This window comes from Phocoena sinus, chromosome 6, assembly GCF_008692025.1.
Source record: "Phocoena sinus isolate mPhoSin1 chromosome 6, mPhoSin1.pri, whole genome shotgun sequence".
Lineage (NCBI taxonomy): Eukaryota > Metazoa > Chordata > Mammalia > Artiodactyla > Phocoenidae > Phocoena > Phocoena sinus.
In genome coordinates this window covers 49,201,056-49,217,160 of record NC_045768.1, presented here as the reverse complement: position 1 = coordinate 49,217,160, position 16,105 = coordinate 49,201,056, and the positions used below count along the sequence as shown (strand labels likewise).

General features: G+C 39.3%; 1 protein-coding gene across 1 annotated transcript in view; it reads right to left on the bottom strand.

Annotated features, from left to right (window-relative positions):
• The window catches only part of TRPM3 (transient receptor potential cation channel subfamily M member 3), an 856,716-nt gene that overhangs the window by 80,264 nt on the left and 760,347 nt on the right, over window positions 1-16,105 (bottom strand). Inside the window, 5 exon segments of the mRNA XM_032635138.1 lie at window positions 455-744; window positions 1,537-1,566; window positions 2,933-3,073; window positions 3,232-3,267; window positions 10,410-10,460. Coding sequence (XP_032491029.1) covers window positions 455-744; window positions 1,537-1,566; window positions 2,933-3,073; window positions 3,232-3,267; window positions 10,410-10,460 — 548 coding nt within the window.

Sequence of the window (16,105 nt, the reverse complement as noted above, 5' to 3'; positions counted from 1 at the left end):
GGGGTGTAAGTCAAATGAAGCACAATCCCTGCACTCAAGGCCCCCAGTTCAAGGCACATGGATGTGGAAGGCAGACCCAAAACTCAGAGTGCAGTATATCTTCTTAAATGTGACAGACCTCAGTTCAGAGCTGGGCCTTGTCAACCACAAGTGTGTGATCTTGGACAGGTTACTTAAATTCTCTGAGTCTCATTTTCTTCAGGTGTAAAGTATGCATCATAAGGGACCCACCTCTTGAGGCAGTTGAGAGGATGAAATGAAATCTATGTATCTGTATGTACCTCTGTATCTAGCACTGTGCACTGTAGATGTTAACTGTTTGTGTCCGCCCTCTGTGTGCACCATTGGGTTGATTCTGTCTCCCCTTGAAGTATTGGATAGCTCAAAAAACCTGTATCTGGGGACCACCTTCCCTTCTCCTCCCCTGACCATGCCATTTGCTAGGCCGTCCAACCTGGAGTTGTGGTTCAGCTCCTGGGAGATGTCATCAACCATGTCGTTCTCGGAAGCCTCGTGGGCCATGGCTTTGCAGAGCTTACAGGCCACCAAGGCCTTGGCCATGGCCTCCTCGCCGTGCTGCCAGAAGAACAGGGCCATCTTCTGCCGCTTCATCAGGACGGCCCACACCATCAGCTCATGAAAAGGGAAAGGGAAGTGGTTGATCTCAGGGTCATCCAAGTCAATGTCCACCTCTTCTTCACGCTTCTTGGTTGTCTTTCTTCCTCGCCTCAAGGGAACATCATCCTGTAATTTTAGGGAAAAAACACAGAGATGGAGTTAGAAATGAATCCACTCAATTCAGTAAATAGTTCTTGTATGTCTTCTACTGGCCCAGCTCTGGAATAGATACAGAAAAAATGAACTGTCTTTTTCCTAGCTTCTATTCTAAAAGAACTCACAAGGCCCTGAATGCCTAACTTTAAAACAAGTTATAATAAATGCATAAGCACAGTCCTATGGGAACATGTCAGTGTTATACTTTAATTTTAGAACAGTATTTTTTAATGGGCCTTTTTCTTTTTAACTTTTGTCCATTCTTTTCCTCTACAAGTAGGGTTATTTGTACCTCATGATGGACAGCACTACCCTTTCCACTGAAAGGACAAGGACATCCTGTACTTGCAATTGGATATACGATAATAACCACATGAACAGAAGATGGGAGACAGATAATCTATCTTGAGTTTCTGAATACTTCATTAGATGCATTTGTGAAGAGTTTCTGGTCTTTGGATCTGTTGCCATTTGTAAACATCCATGAATACATTTCACTTACTGGAATTTATATGCTTTCTTGGTTTTCAAGTCAGTATTTAAAATAGGATTTATTTTTTTGTTTGCAATGCTAATATAACCCCATGATAGAATTTTCAAAGCTACCGTGACCTGCCCCCTCGACACTGGAAAAAATTTCACCTCCTTATTTTAGAATCATGTACTAAGCCCTACCACTGGAATGACCTTATATGTATATATTTTGAAATGTGTAATAAAGAGAATAAACAATTGACACTAATAATTTGAGCAAACACTTACCTCCATTCCCAGCAGTTTCAAGGCTTTGGGCTGTTAAAAAAAATGTTATGCACATAGTTAGATTTCTTTATAGAGGTAAGAAAAGAATCCTAATGTATCTTAAACAGGTAATGGAACAAATCTATTGTACCATACAGCATGTATTCATTTCACTAAATAAAACACCACAGGGGAACTCTTTATAGAAATTCTAAGAGAATTAGGGATTTAGTGATTTTGGTGAATTACAGAAAATTAGGAAACTGGAGAGGCATAATGAGATTGCCCAAGGGTAGAGCCTGCAGGTTTATAATCTCTTTTGTGGACCAAGATTTCTTCCATCATCCTAAAACCATCCCGCTAGGCCGACCTCTCCATGACATCAAGCACTTGAGTGAACAATGAGACATTCAGTCAAACTATGAGATGTTTCCCAAACCTCTGAAAGACCTCTATTATCTGGAGACTTGGGATATTATTCAGAAATACTATATGTTGAGATGCTTCATGCTGGCTATCTCTCTTTGCTGCTGTCCAGTAGAGCAAGGGTGAGTGGGACCAGAGGGGCATGTGCTGGCGGCAAAAGGCACTCATGGCATGGAAAGTGTAAGCACACACGGTAGCACCACTGGTGATGCTGGGGATGTGCAAAACAGGCACAGACCAAGACGGAAGAGAAGGCAACTCAGCAAATTATAGAACCAGATGGAACTCATATAGATAAAAAGCTTTGGGGGGGTCCTCAATAATTTTTTATAAATAGATCCCAAGAGCAAAAACCTTGAAAAGTGATGTGGTAGATAATAAGATTATTTGAATATAATTACTATTCTCTGATCATTAAGGTTCACTTTTTTTTTTTTTTTTTTTTTGCGGTACGCGGGCCTCTCTCTGTTGTGGCCTCTCCCGTTGCAGAGCACAGGCTCCGGACGCACAGGCTCAGCGGCCATGGCTCACGGGCCCAGCCGCTCTGCGGCATGTGGGATCTTCCCGGACCGGGGCACGAACCCGTGTCCCCTGCATCGGCAGGCAGACTCTCAACCACTGCACCACCAGGGAAGCCCAAGTTTCACTTTTTTTAAATGAGAAAAATTACTTTTTTAATATACAAAATGACTTATTTAGAAGTTGAGCATGTCATCTCAATTCATAGCATGTAGAAAAGCTAAAAAAGGATCACTTTCAATGCCAGTTTCTGGTTTGAATTGGATCTAGTGAGGAAAAGAAAGAAGTGTAACACCCAGTATATTCCTTTTTTTCTTTTTTAAACAGATTTGATGGCAGAGGGAAGAAGAGGCAGGGCAATTGCCTTGTCATCTGATCTCCCCCTTGGAGATGACAAAGCAGCCACACTCCAAATCTACTGCACACTAGTCCTCCCCAGAGTCCAGGAAATGGAATTTGCTGCCAGCCTCACCCTCTTGGGGCCAAAGAGATTGTGGTAGAGCGTCCGGAAGCGCTTTCGCGTGTAGTTGCAGCGATAAGCCCCTCCCATCAGGTACTCGATCACCAGGCCGATGTCTATCAGGCTGATTCTGTAGTCTGGGGGCAGGTTCCCCTATCACGGAAGAATGGAACAAACAGACACATCCAAAAGACAGCATGGTTTACTAGGGATTCTATTCCATGTGTTCTGTAACTATTTTACAGTAAAATAATAATAATAATTTAAAAAGAAACATATGAATGTATTATTATTCTGGTTAATCAATTCACCTTAAAATAGATCCAACCGAAACCTGGATATTCTCGCTTGGAAAGAAGACATAAGTTAAATAAGAAGATGCAGTAATCGTCGGCAATAACAGAAAATCAAAATATTTATTCAAGTCTTCAGCTGGGGAGAAAAAAACACCAGTGTAGCAGAAAGAAACACAAGGCTAGATATGGCAAATTCTACCACTCCCAGCCACTAGGAACTATGTCCCCCAGATACTCCCCCTGGACCCCCTCGCTGCTCTGCCTCTGACCCAGGCCTGTTACTGTCCTCTTGCTGATCATTTATTTCTTCACACTCACTGAATGAAGACTCCTTCCAGAAGACAATTGTGATTACCAGGGACTGCATCAGGTGAAATATGCTGAGAGCTCAAATATCCTTTATACAAAACTTCTATTAAACTTTTTAAAAAATTGACACCTTTTTAATAAAAGGACAGCAAGATGGATGTCATGACAAAGTCCTTTATGAACATCCCCTGTGTTTAAAGAGAAAGAGGGGTGAAATAAGAGAAGTTTTATCAACAGAATATTTATTTTCTCAGAATTAAAGAGGTTTTTCATATTTTCTTTCAGAGAATGGTGCTTCTTAAGGACCTAGAGCTATGGTATAAGTTTAATGTTGTACATATAGATGCAAAAACAAGCGTTTTTATTATTATCTGCTCATTACTGGTTTCTACTTCAAAAGGGAGCTCTATAGGGTCTGAGGAAAATCCTTATTTTGTTAGGTCAAGGAAGAATTAGTTCTGTTTGTGGGAAATTCTGAGCTCACAGTGAGTTCCAAGGGGTACAAATGATCAAGTCTCACTGTCTGGTTTAGTTACCTTATGCAGAAGTGTGCTCTATACCATGAATGGCAGGGGTACCACACCGCATTGGAAGCCTGGCACACTGCATTCTTAGATACATTTTGGAGGGGCCTGAGGGCTTTGTCCACTTTGGGGTTTGTCTTTAATGGAGGATCCATCCAGGATGCTGTGTGAGATTCCTGCCACTTCACAGAAGTGGTTCATAATAGTGGTGGTTTTCCAACTTTGTGGCACCTGAACCATCTGAGGAACTTGGTGACAATGCAAAGGTCTGGACCCTATCCTGCTTCGAGTATGAGACTCTACGCACTTTATGAGCTGTCCACGTGATTCTGAGGTCTACTAAGTAAAGTTCAGGTGGGATTATACAGCAGAATTGGGAAATTCATAGTATATGAAGATATCATTATCTCTAGGAAATTAGCTTATGTAGTTTTATTAACTGAAGGTAGGTTTTCAGTTATCCTTATCAGCTTTCCTATGGTCAACAGCAATCACTTGAAAGGGCAGGATTACAGGTGGCTCACTGTATCCTGCCATCAAACCTATAACTTCATATTTTTAATTGTTTTATTTATCTTTGTATTCCCAATGCCTGGTGTATGGTAGGCATTCAATTTTTTTTTTTTTGGTCAAAAATGTGAATAAGTAAAACACTGAAATTAATCAATGTATTTGGGATCAAGCCTCAGTTTGGGGTTCTTCAGTATTATGTTCTCAGTAACAACTAACTAGTTACAGTTTATGAGTCACTCCTGGGTGGGAAAGCCCCAGATATCCTCTGGTTATCAAGAAAGACCAATTGTCTGACTTCTTTAAAAGGGAACTTAGAGAAAGATTTATTTTAAGGTAGTAACTTTTTATGTATTGTCCTTTCCATAAACATTAAACTGAATCTAAAAACATTACCTGTGCAACACTTTTTCTCCATTATTTTGGGCAGGTTAACAAGACTGCACTTTCTGTATTGTCTGGCTCTTACTGGACGGTTAGGCAAGGCTATTATTTCAAGAGTAGAAGAGCCCCAGAGCTTCTCTGGGCACATCTGGGTCAGCCTCATCTCCTGTGCATATGGCTCCTACACGGATGACCTCCAGAGGAGGCTCACCTCATCTGTGCTATTTTCCTTGGCACTGTGAAGCTGGCTGCGAGTCAGTTGCTCTGGACTCTGTCCATCCTTCACAAATCATCTACTTTCCCTCAAGGCCTCAGTTTTCTTGCCAGTAAAAGGGGCTGAACTCCATGCCCTTTATGGTTTGTAATGCTCAAGTACCAGGTTTCAGAAAAATCCCCAAAAGGTTTATTGTGATGCTACTGAACAACAATCATAGTGGGTCTATGAATTTGTGCCTATTTTTAGTCTTGTAACAATTTTCCAAATTTAAAACGTGGGTAATAGTGAGCCTAACACCTGTATATTTCCTTTTGAGAAATCTATGTGTGAACATCAGTTTGAATTCTAAGAACAAGAACCAATATTGCCTGAAGACCAATACTGAATGGCAATATTTATGCTTTTGAGGTCTCTGTAAGCGTGGGTTGTCAGGAAAGTGATAATAGTAAAATTCAAAATAAACAAAAATTTTAGAGGGGCAACACTTTTTACAAATGTTCTGCAAACATTGGCAACATTGTTTTGCAAAATTTTATGCAAATTCATAAAGGGCTGATAGGCTTACATACTACCAAAGAAGGTGCTAGAATCTTCTTTTCCTAGAAATTTCTTATATAAAGCTTGATTATTTTGGAGTGATTTTTGTATGATCTGGTCTGAAGTAGGTGAAAAGATTCTGTGAGCTTTGAGTGATGGCCTGAAAGGAACTGGCCTGATTTCTGTTTGACTACAAGGGGGCGATGGTCACCTAATACAAGGCAATGAGGGTTCTCTCTCTGTACTTCAATTCATGCTCTGAAAACAGGCAATGTGGACATAGTTACTTCTAAGGTCCTGTCTGTTTCTAAAGGTCCAGTTGTTTGATCACTACCTGGAAGGCTGCTCTTATTTCTATGCTGCCAGGTCACTGGGCAAAGACCCCTGTCCAGAGCTTCCAGAGTTGATGCAGTTTCTAATAATCTGCTGGAATTTGGTTAGTAGAGATGGAGGCTTAGAGAAAAGGGAGGGTAAAGGGTTAGACAGGGATGGGCTTGTGCTCATAACATCCACCTCCTTTAAAAAAAAGCAGAGAAAAATGCCTCCTCATATTCCACAGGTAATGTCCAAAAGCCTCTGGAGGAGTCTTCCTTTGCTTGTCTCCTTTTCGAATAGGAAGTCAATATACTGCAGTAATATTCATTCTGCCTGCTGTTTCTGTTATTCCCTGCTCCCCGTTTTTGGTAATTACTTTGGTAACTGGTAAAGTCTGAACACTTATTTCCCATTTCATGCCTTAACAACATATAGCAAGCCACAGGATTCAAATAATTTGATCCACAGAGTAAAATAGAGAGGCTTGGATCCATGGGTAAGTAAATTTTACAACTTGAAAACATTGTCTCCTTTTTTTTCATGCCATAAGATACTACTCTGAGGCTAAATTTTAATCCATGCCATGCCTAAGGATGTCTTTTAATTAAAAGAATAACTTAAATTCACTTATTAGATCTGTTCTTCTAAATGCACTCTGGTTTTCAGATGTCAGCTCATGATATCACTATCAGATTTCAGCTGTTTAGGAAACTTTTTTTTTTTCTTTGAAACTCATAACAAGCCTTCAAAGAATACTGTTTCCTTCTGATGTATGCAAGGTATAAAATGATAGCTGGTTGTAAGATTTACCAAGGGAGAGTGGGGAAAAGACCAACCTGGTGAAAATTCATGAGAAAAGAGGACATTCCCTCAGTGTTCGGCATGGCAGTAGACTGGGCAACCAATCTTTTAAAAATTAAGAATTTTGAAAATTTGCATGAATTCAGCAGATGGAGTTATGAAAATGTCCTTTTTTTCCCCCAAAGTGTGTCCGAAATGCTTTTTCTTTAAAATTCGGCAAAGCTCTGGGTCTTGATTTCCATATAACTGAATTTTAAGTTATCATAATTTCACCACTACTCTTAATAATACTCAAATATCACCCTTCTTTGGTAGGGAGGGATAATTGAGGCAATCTGAAGTATTAGTACATTTAAGAAAGAAAAACTACTACTTTAAAACATACAGAGGCACAAATTGAGCAGACAGTTAGCTACTAAAATGGCAAGTTAGATTTCATGGAAAGCGGACAGACTCAGGCCACTCTGGTTTAATATGAGAGCATTGGTACATCCAATGGATTTATGCACAAGAAAGGTTCAGGGAACTGGGTTGGCTGATATTTTAAATTTCTGACTGATACTAACTCTACCTCATTGCTCCTAGATTGCTCCCTTGATATAAATAATTTAAGGTTTTGAAACTAGCTTGGGAGTAATTCTCCACGTTCAGTTCTGTTGGTTTCAAAGGATAGTTGGACTTGGAGATATGCTGGTTAACTTAATGATGGTCTGATAATTCCTAACTGCATTCTCTGGGTTCATTAGTTATTTACATTTTATTTTACAGACATATTATCAAACACTACGTTTAAGGTCCCGAACTGTGTTTCTAATTTTTGAACAGCATTCGTTTCATACTAGGGCTTATCACTTACTGATTAATTTTTGTCATAGATTAAATCAATTAACATGTACATAAAGTCCTATAACCATAAAGCACAAAGCACATGCTAATTATTATGTTCCTTAATTTTGAAAACTGTTTAAACTGCCCAAGATTTTCTTAGCATTTTAAACCTAGTTTTTGTAGATTTTGCATATCTTATTGGCATAAACTGTGAGGAAGATGTTTACCAATATTAATTTCTCTCTCATTCACTTCTTAAAAAAAACACAAACAAAAAAACCTCATTTTTAGCTACTTTCATCCATAAAACACAGACACTTACAGCTCCTTTGGCTACCATTGTTATTCTTTCTTGCTCTCCAATAGTCAGACACTCACCTTTATCATAGAATAAATGGAGTCTGCATTTCCCTGCCCCTATTTCTTCCCAAGGGAAGAAACTAAACATAGCTTTTGTTTCTCCCAACCATATTAAGCAGTCTCTTTCTCAAGAAAAAAGGATAAATTTTTCCTAAGCCATTTCAGTACTATCCTGAATGATTTGTTATTTTTTTCCCGCTACTAAATTAGTAAGTAGATGATCCTCGTATAACTATATTCTTGCTTCTGGTATTTGGATCACACTTGAAAGAAAAATAAAACTGCTCCTAACTGATAGTCCTCCCAAATTCTTACCATCCTGTCCTGTCTTGTTAGTCTATATTATTTATTGAGGTATACCTTTAGCCAAGAAGTTAAAGAAAACCCTACCTTAAAAATACTCTACAATGCCTTCCACTAAATGTAAGCAAATGTAAGAGGCAGCTAATGGAACTTCAGAAAAAAGAAACTGATATGCAAAGCAAAGTCCTACGAGGAAGAGAACCTATTAGGAGAGATTTCAATCATTTATATTCGATTAAAATCTAACTGCAAAAATCTCTTTGAAAATCAGGCAAGACATTGAGAAGCTTGGTGATGGAGGTAGATGGAGTGACTTTATATGAAGGCTTGGCCTGCCCAGTGGCTGGGGACTAAGGGACAAAGGCACACAGCTGTCTCTTCAGAAAGCCTCATAATTCCTTCAGTGACACAGACTAGATTAAGGTGAGGGGGATATTTTACTTATTATTTTAGAAAACCTCAAAACATTTGAGTTTTGAACATGAGCAACAAGTACCTTGGCAAAGAATACATGTTTGGTGTGTACATCTATCTTCTGAGATACTTCTGTTTAGTTTTCCAGGAAATTTATGCCAAGATAAATTAAACAAAATAGGAAGACGTGAGGAAAGAGAAGTGGGTTTGTTGAGGGCAGGTATGTTTGTGGCTTGAAATGAGGCAGACCATGGAAAGGTGTGATCTTGTAAAATATACAGATGGCATAGCATCTATTTCCCTTGCTTTGAAAGAACTACAGGCTTCACTCACTCACACGGATGAGAAATTTTTCAGTAAGGTTGTGCAGAGATGGGAATAAAGTTCCCAAGGGCCTACAGAAGGAGGTTTTTAGTACTCTTAACTCATTATCAGCAAAGGTCCAGCTGGTTAATAGGTACATTATAATCAGCCCCAGGGCCTTTCGAAGGAAAATTAGTAAGTGGCTACAGGACACCTAAAGGGTAGTTCTAGCCTATGACTTCCTATGAGATGAAGGAATGGCACTCTACTTTTTACCTCACTTTGTAGCTTTCTCCGAGTATGTCCTATGGAATTTGGCAAAGAATTGCTACCAACTGGTAGGTGGATATACCTGTGTATGTGTGTGCGTGTGTACATGTGTATGTGGTAGTGGAAGCGTCACCATTTATTTATCCTTTGGTGTTAAAACATCACTTTCTGGGAACGCTGCCAAGTGTTCAGAACTGAAGCTACCTCGGAAAGAGATTTTATGGGGCAGAACAAGCACTTGGTTAAGACGAGATGTAACCTCCCTTTGCCTCATTTTTTCTCATCTATAAATGGGAATAACACTATATAGTAAAAAAAAAATAAAATAACAACTCTACTTCATGTATTTGTTGTGAAGATGAAATGAGCTAAGACACATAGAAGGATTAGTGTCACATACCTAGTCATCACTAAATCCTAGGTACCATTACTTATGATTATGATTATTCAAGGATTTGAGTTCTAATTCTAGCTCCTTACCAACCACTCAGTACAGTTCTCACCTCCTTGTGTTTCAACCTCCTCATTTTTAAATTGGGCATAAATCTACTAGATCCAAACCAACTGGCTTTTTCCCCCATCAAATTTGATGATGAATGTGAAAAAATATATTGGAGAAAATAAAGTGTTAGCAGAATGGAACGTATATATATGTTGTAGTCTCTGTTTCTCTGAGACTTTTTGAGCTACGCTTACTATATGCTCTGTGTCATGCTAGATGTGGCGGTGATACACTGTATCAGGAGCTAGTAAATAAATATACCTTTCATGGTCAGCTGGATAGCATGGAAACGAGTTCCCCAAATAGTGAGGAGCACATGAAAAAATACAGGTAATGGCATAAATCCACAAGGCATGGGGGGAAAGCCTAGGGTTCCACTACCCGAAAGCATTATGTCCAATGAAAGCATCTAAAACCACGGAGACTGGCGATAAAACTGCAGCTGCATCATAAGCAGAGATGTCAAAGTTAAACGACATACACGCACACTGTGTCCTGAAATGAGGGGGTCTGGCAGGGACAGGAATACTCTGGCAGCTCATGCAAAACAGGCACTTTCTAATCACAGGAAGCAGTCAAGACAGGGCCTCCGACCTGCAGTCGCGAGGGTTCTTACCTTTTTGACATCCCTGACCAAGTGGTACAATGTGTTTGAGGGCCCATGTCTCTGAAAACAATAAAGAAGAATCAAATGGTTTTGCTAGTCAGGGGCTCTCATTGGCAAAGCAACAAGGATCTGGAAGGAAGGGTTCTGGCTGGCGGAGGGGAAGTTCATTAAGATGAACCTTGTTCTAGTTGCTCAGTTGTATCTGTCTTTTCTAAACAAACACAGTGGCAGGTTTTTGGATTGTGGCTCCTCAAGAAAAAGCATTTGAGGTTCTAGATTCAAACTTTGCAAAGGAGGCCATCAACTCTGTTGACAGCTGGGCTAAAACATCATTCAAGAGGCTAGCTGTAGGGGGAAGCAGCTGCAAGGCACAGGGATATTAGCTCGGGGCTTTGGGACAGCCTGGAGGGGTGGGAGGGGGAGAGTGGGAGGGAGGGAGATGCAGGAGGGAAGACACATGGGAGCACATGTGTATGTATAGCTGATTCACTTTGTTATAAATCAGAAACTAACACACCATTGTAAAGCAATTATACCCCAATAAAGATGTTAAAAAAAAAAAAAAAAAAAAGAGGCTAGCTGTGCAGCAGGGGGAGACAAAAGGGCCAGTTTACTGCATTAGAACTACAATTTGGCACAGTGCCAATCACAACTTGTTTATTACCCATAATGAATGAGAAACTGGCTAAAGCAGGGTTTGGCAGAATTTTTCTGTAAATAGCTAGATGGTTAGTATCTTAGACTTTGTGGGCCATACAGTCTTCATCGCAACTGTTCAACTCTGACATTGTGCAAAAGATCCTTACCGTTGCTTAAGGTAAGAATAAAGTGAAGTGGTTTGCCATTCTCTTGTCTTTCAGGAACAGGAATATCAGATGAAACACAGGATGCCTAGTTAAATCTGAATTCCAGACAGCCAATGAATAACTTCTTTTTTTGTTTTAATTTTCATTCATTTTATTAATTCTTAATGTTGAACATTTGTCATATTGATGGCTTTTTATTTTTTTAATTTGTTTTTACTTTTGGCTGTGTTGGGTCTTTGTTGCTGTGTGCAGGCTTTCTCCAGTTGCAGCGAGTGGTGGCTACTCTTAGTTGCGGTGCATGGGCTTCTCACTGTCGTGGCTTCTTTTGCTGCAGAGCATGGGCTCTAGGCACACTGGCTTCAGTACTTGTGGCACGCGGGCTCTAGCGCACAGGCTCGGTAGTTGTGGTGCACGGGCTTAGTTGCTCCGCAGCATATGGGATCTTCCTGGGCCAGGGATCGAACCCCTGTCCCCTGCATTGGAAGGCGGATTCTTAACCACTGTGCCACCAGGGAAGCCCTGATGGCCTATTTTGTATTTCTTTTTAGTATTCATGTATTTTTTATGTATCAAATTAAAAGTTTTAAATGTAACTATATCTCTTAATCTTTTGATTTACAGCTTCTTTTGCTTTTATGTTTCCTCATCTTTTTTAAATTGAGGTATAATTGACATATGTTAGTTCCAGGTGTACAACATAGTGATTCGATATTTGTATATATGGCAAAATGATCATTACAATAAGTCTATTTAATATCTGTCACCATACGTAGTTCTTAGATTTTTTTCTTGTGATAAGGACCTTAAAGATCTATTCTCTCAGCAACTTTCAAATATGCAATACAATATTATTAACTATAGTCACTGTGCTGTATATTACATCCTCATGACATTTATTTTATAAATAAATTTGGAATTTTGTACATTTTGACCAATAACAATGAATAATTTTGAGTATGTCTTGTGCAATATGTGAGACATACTAAAAATTATTTGTTCTTTATCTGAAATTCAAACCTAACTGGGAATTCTGTATTTTTGTTTGCTAAATCTGGTGATTGTATTGGAAGCTCTTGAACAGTGATGGCAAATCCTTAAGCACTGCTGGAACACATTCAAGTATTCAAGACAATCCCTGTGTACCGCCTCAACTACTGGCCCCTTCAGGCGGACATACTCATCAGAACTCTTTTTCCACTAGGGATGCAGTATTGTGTAGGGATTAAACATGCAAACTCTGGAGTTAGAATGCCTGGCTCCAAACCTGACCCTGCTGCTTACCAGCTGTGACCATGGGCAAGCTGCTTAACTGTGACTCAGTCTTACTATCTATAAAATAAGGATAATACTACCACTTATCTGGTAGGGCTGTTGTGAGGATTAAATGATGAAATGTTTATAAAACTATTAAAATAGTGCTTAGAAAATGTTAGCTATTCTTATCACTGAGGCCATTCACTGTTCCATAATCCTTTTCAACAGAGTACTCTAGGGAACGCTGATTAGACTTGACTGGAGTGATGAAATCTATTGGCCTTTCTTGATCTATAACTTTCCTACTTACTTCTTTCCAATCATTGGAATAAATCACTCTACTCCCTTGATTCTCTAATTTATATGAAGGTCATTCAACTCTGTGTTTTCATTTATTTATTTTACTGAAAACCCCATTATTATTTTTTCCCCAGTTTTATTGAGATAAAATTGACATGTAACATTGTGTAAGTTTAAGGTGTAGAGTGTGATGATTTGATGCTCGTATATATTGTGAAATGTCTACCACAATAAGGTTAGTTAACGTATCCTTCACCTCACTTAATAATCATTTTGCTGTTGTTATGGTGAGAACATTAAAGCTCTGATCTCATAGTAACTTGCAAGTGTACAATATAGTACTGTTAACTACAGTCACAATGCTGTATATTAGATCCCTGAAACATATTCATCTTATAACTGAAAGTTTGTATCCTTTGTCCAACATCTCCCCATTTCCCCCGCCCCTCGGCCCCAATTTTTTTGAGGAACCTCCATATTGTTTCCTATATTTTGTTCCCTTGTCTAATATTAGTTAACTGTATATGCATGAGTTTATTGCTGGGCTCTTGATTCTGTTCCATTGGTCTATGTGTCTGTTTTTATGCTGATACCGTACTATTTCGATTACTGTATCTTTGTGATATAGTTTGAAATCAAGAAGTGTGATGTCTCCACCTTTGTTCTTCTTTCTCATGATTTCTTTGGCTATTCAGGGTCTTTGGTGTTTCAATGCAAATTTTAGGAATGTTTTTTTCTATTTCTGTGAAAAATGCCACCAGAATTGCATTGAATCTATAGATGGTTTTGGGTAGCATGAACATTTTAACAATATTAATACTTCCAGTTCACGAACATGAGATATCTTTCCATTTATTTGTGCCTTCTTCAATTTCTTTTATAAATGTCATAGTTTTTGATATATAGATCTTTCACTTCTTTGGTTAAGTTTATTCCTAGGTATTTTATTGTTTTTGGTGCTGTTATAAATGGAATTGTTTTATTTCTTTTTCAGATAGTTCATTGTTAGCATACATAAATGCAATTTATTTTTGTATGTTGCTTCTGTATACTGAAACTTACTGAATTTATTAGTTCTAACAGATTTTTTGGTGGAGTCTTTAGGATTTTCTGTATACAAGATGCTGTTATCAGCAAACAGAGACAATTTTCTTTCTTCCTTTTCAATTTGGATAAAAAATTTTTATTGCTTTTTCTCCTTTTATTTTGGTCTAATTTCTCTGGCTACGACTTCCACTACCATGTTGAATAGGAGTGGTAAGAGTGGGCACAATTTTCTTGTTCCTGATCTCTGAAGGAAAGCTTTCAATCTGTCACCATTGAGTATGATGTTAGCTATGGGTTTGTCATATATGGCCTTTATTACATTGAGGTGTGTTATTTTTATACTCAATTTGTTGAGAGTTTTTACCATGAAAGGATGTTGAATTTTGTCAAATATCTTTTCTGCATCCACTGAGATGATCATGATTTTTGTCTTTCATTCTATTAATGTGATGTATCACATTTATTAATTTGTATATGTTGAACCATCCTTGCATCTAGGAAGACTCCCACTTGATCATGGTATACCATCTTTTTAATGTGCTTCAATTTGGTTTGCTAGTATTTTGTTGAGAATTTTTGCATCTATATTCATCAGGAATATTGACCTGTAGTTTTCTTTTCTTGCAGTGTCCTTATCTGGCTTTGCTATTATGGTAATTCTGGCCTCCTAAAATAAGTTTGGGAACATTCTCTCCTCTTCAATTTTTTTTGAAGAATTGGAAAAGAATTGGAGTTAATTCTTTAAAAGTTTGGTAGAATTCACCTGTGAAGCCATCTGGTCCTGGGCTTTTCTTTGTTGGGAGGTATTTGATTCCTGATTCAATCTCCTTACTTGCTATTGGTCCACATGCAGCCTTTGCTGATGGAGTGTACTCATGTAGCTGCAGGGTCTTGCAGTTCTAGGGTCTTGCATTTCCACAGCCGTGGCGATGTGTGTCAGGCCAGCAGTGTACAGGTGCACAGCCAGAGGTGCTAGCTTTCAGAGTGTGCACAGCAGTGGAGGTCAGCCATGGGGGTCTAGGCTGGGTTCTTGCAATTGTGTAGCCACAGAGGCCTGGGCTGGCTGCTGGTGTGGACCCCAGGCGCCAGCAGGGGTGAGGGGAGAGGGAGTGGTGAGGGGCTTGGGTGACTGGTGTCTATGAACGCAAGTATCTGTAGAGCAAAAGCCAGTGAAATCTGCAGGGCTCTGTGGCAGCTGTGCTGGCTATTGGTTTCTTCACTGGTGAAAAATGCCGGGGTCCTCTGCAGAGCAGGTCCCTGGGAACCGTGGTTACTCAGCCGTCAGCCTGGCTCATACTGTGTTGCTAGCTATCACAGTATGTCTCAGCTTTGCAGGTCTCTGGGCGGGGGTGAAACTGAAGTGTGTCCTTTGTACAGTGCCCTGAAAGGCTCACTGGCTCTCTCTTTTCCAGTGAGGGGAACTATTTCTAGCTGAGGAGCTTCCTCTTGGCACAGAGCTGTGCTGCCTCAGGGGACAGGGTGATACAGACACAATGAAGCTGTTCTTCCTCTCTTTTTTGTGTGGTTATTTTCAGATATTTTTTGTTCCACTGTTTTGCTGAAGTTTCTTAATTGAACTCCTGAGCTCTCCTAGAGCTGTCTTTGTCTGTGGATAGCTGTCTAATTGTTGATCTTTGTCGGGGGGCGGGGGATAGAGGCTGGGTCTACCACTCTGCCATTCTGGCCTATTATTACTGAAAGCCTTAGTATGCGGAACTGAGAAAAATCTGCAGAGAAAACAGAAACGTGGGGTCATTCCACTAACTTGTTTTCTACTTCCAGCAGTGGGAATGTTACAGAGCCAGGGTGGCACCAGCTAATACCTATCACTGGCTGGGGACAGGCCAACAAGCTCCATCTCATTAGTGCTGTGGGTGGTGGGACAAAGAGGCACTGTGACAAATGAGGGGAAAACAGTTTCTGAGAAAGAAGCTTTGGTTCAGTACTGGCTTCTTTCTTTACTTAGAAATTTTGTTATCTTGAATAAGCCAATTCTCTTCTTGGCCTCAGTTTCCTCATCTGTAAAATGGGGGAAAATAATATCTACTCTTTAAACTTCATTGTATTTTAGTGAGTATCAGCTCAGAGCTGATGTACTTAACTCACTGGATACTCTCAACAACTTCATAAAGAGTAGGTTTTCTTTTGATTACTTCTTGGTATCCCTAGTGAATGAATTAACAAATCATTATAAAACAAAACAAAAAAAATCTTTCTGGGTAACTCCAAACAAGAGGTTTTTACATTTTATCCTATTATAGTGGAATGAATGAACTTTATAGCTCTGAGGATAACAAG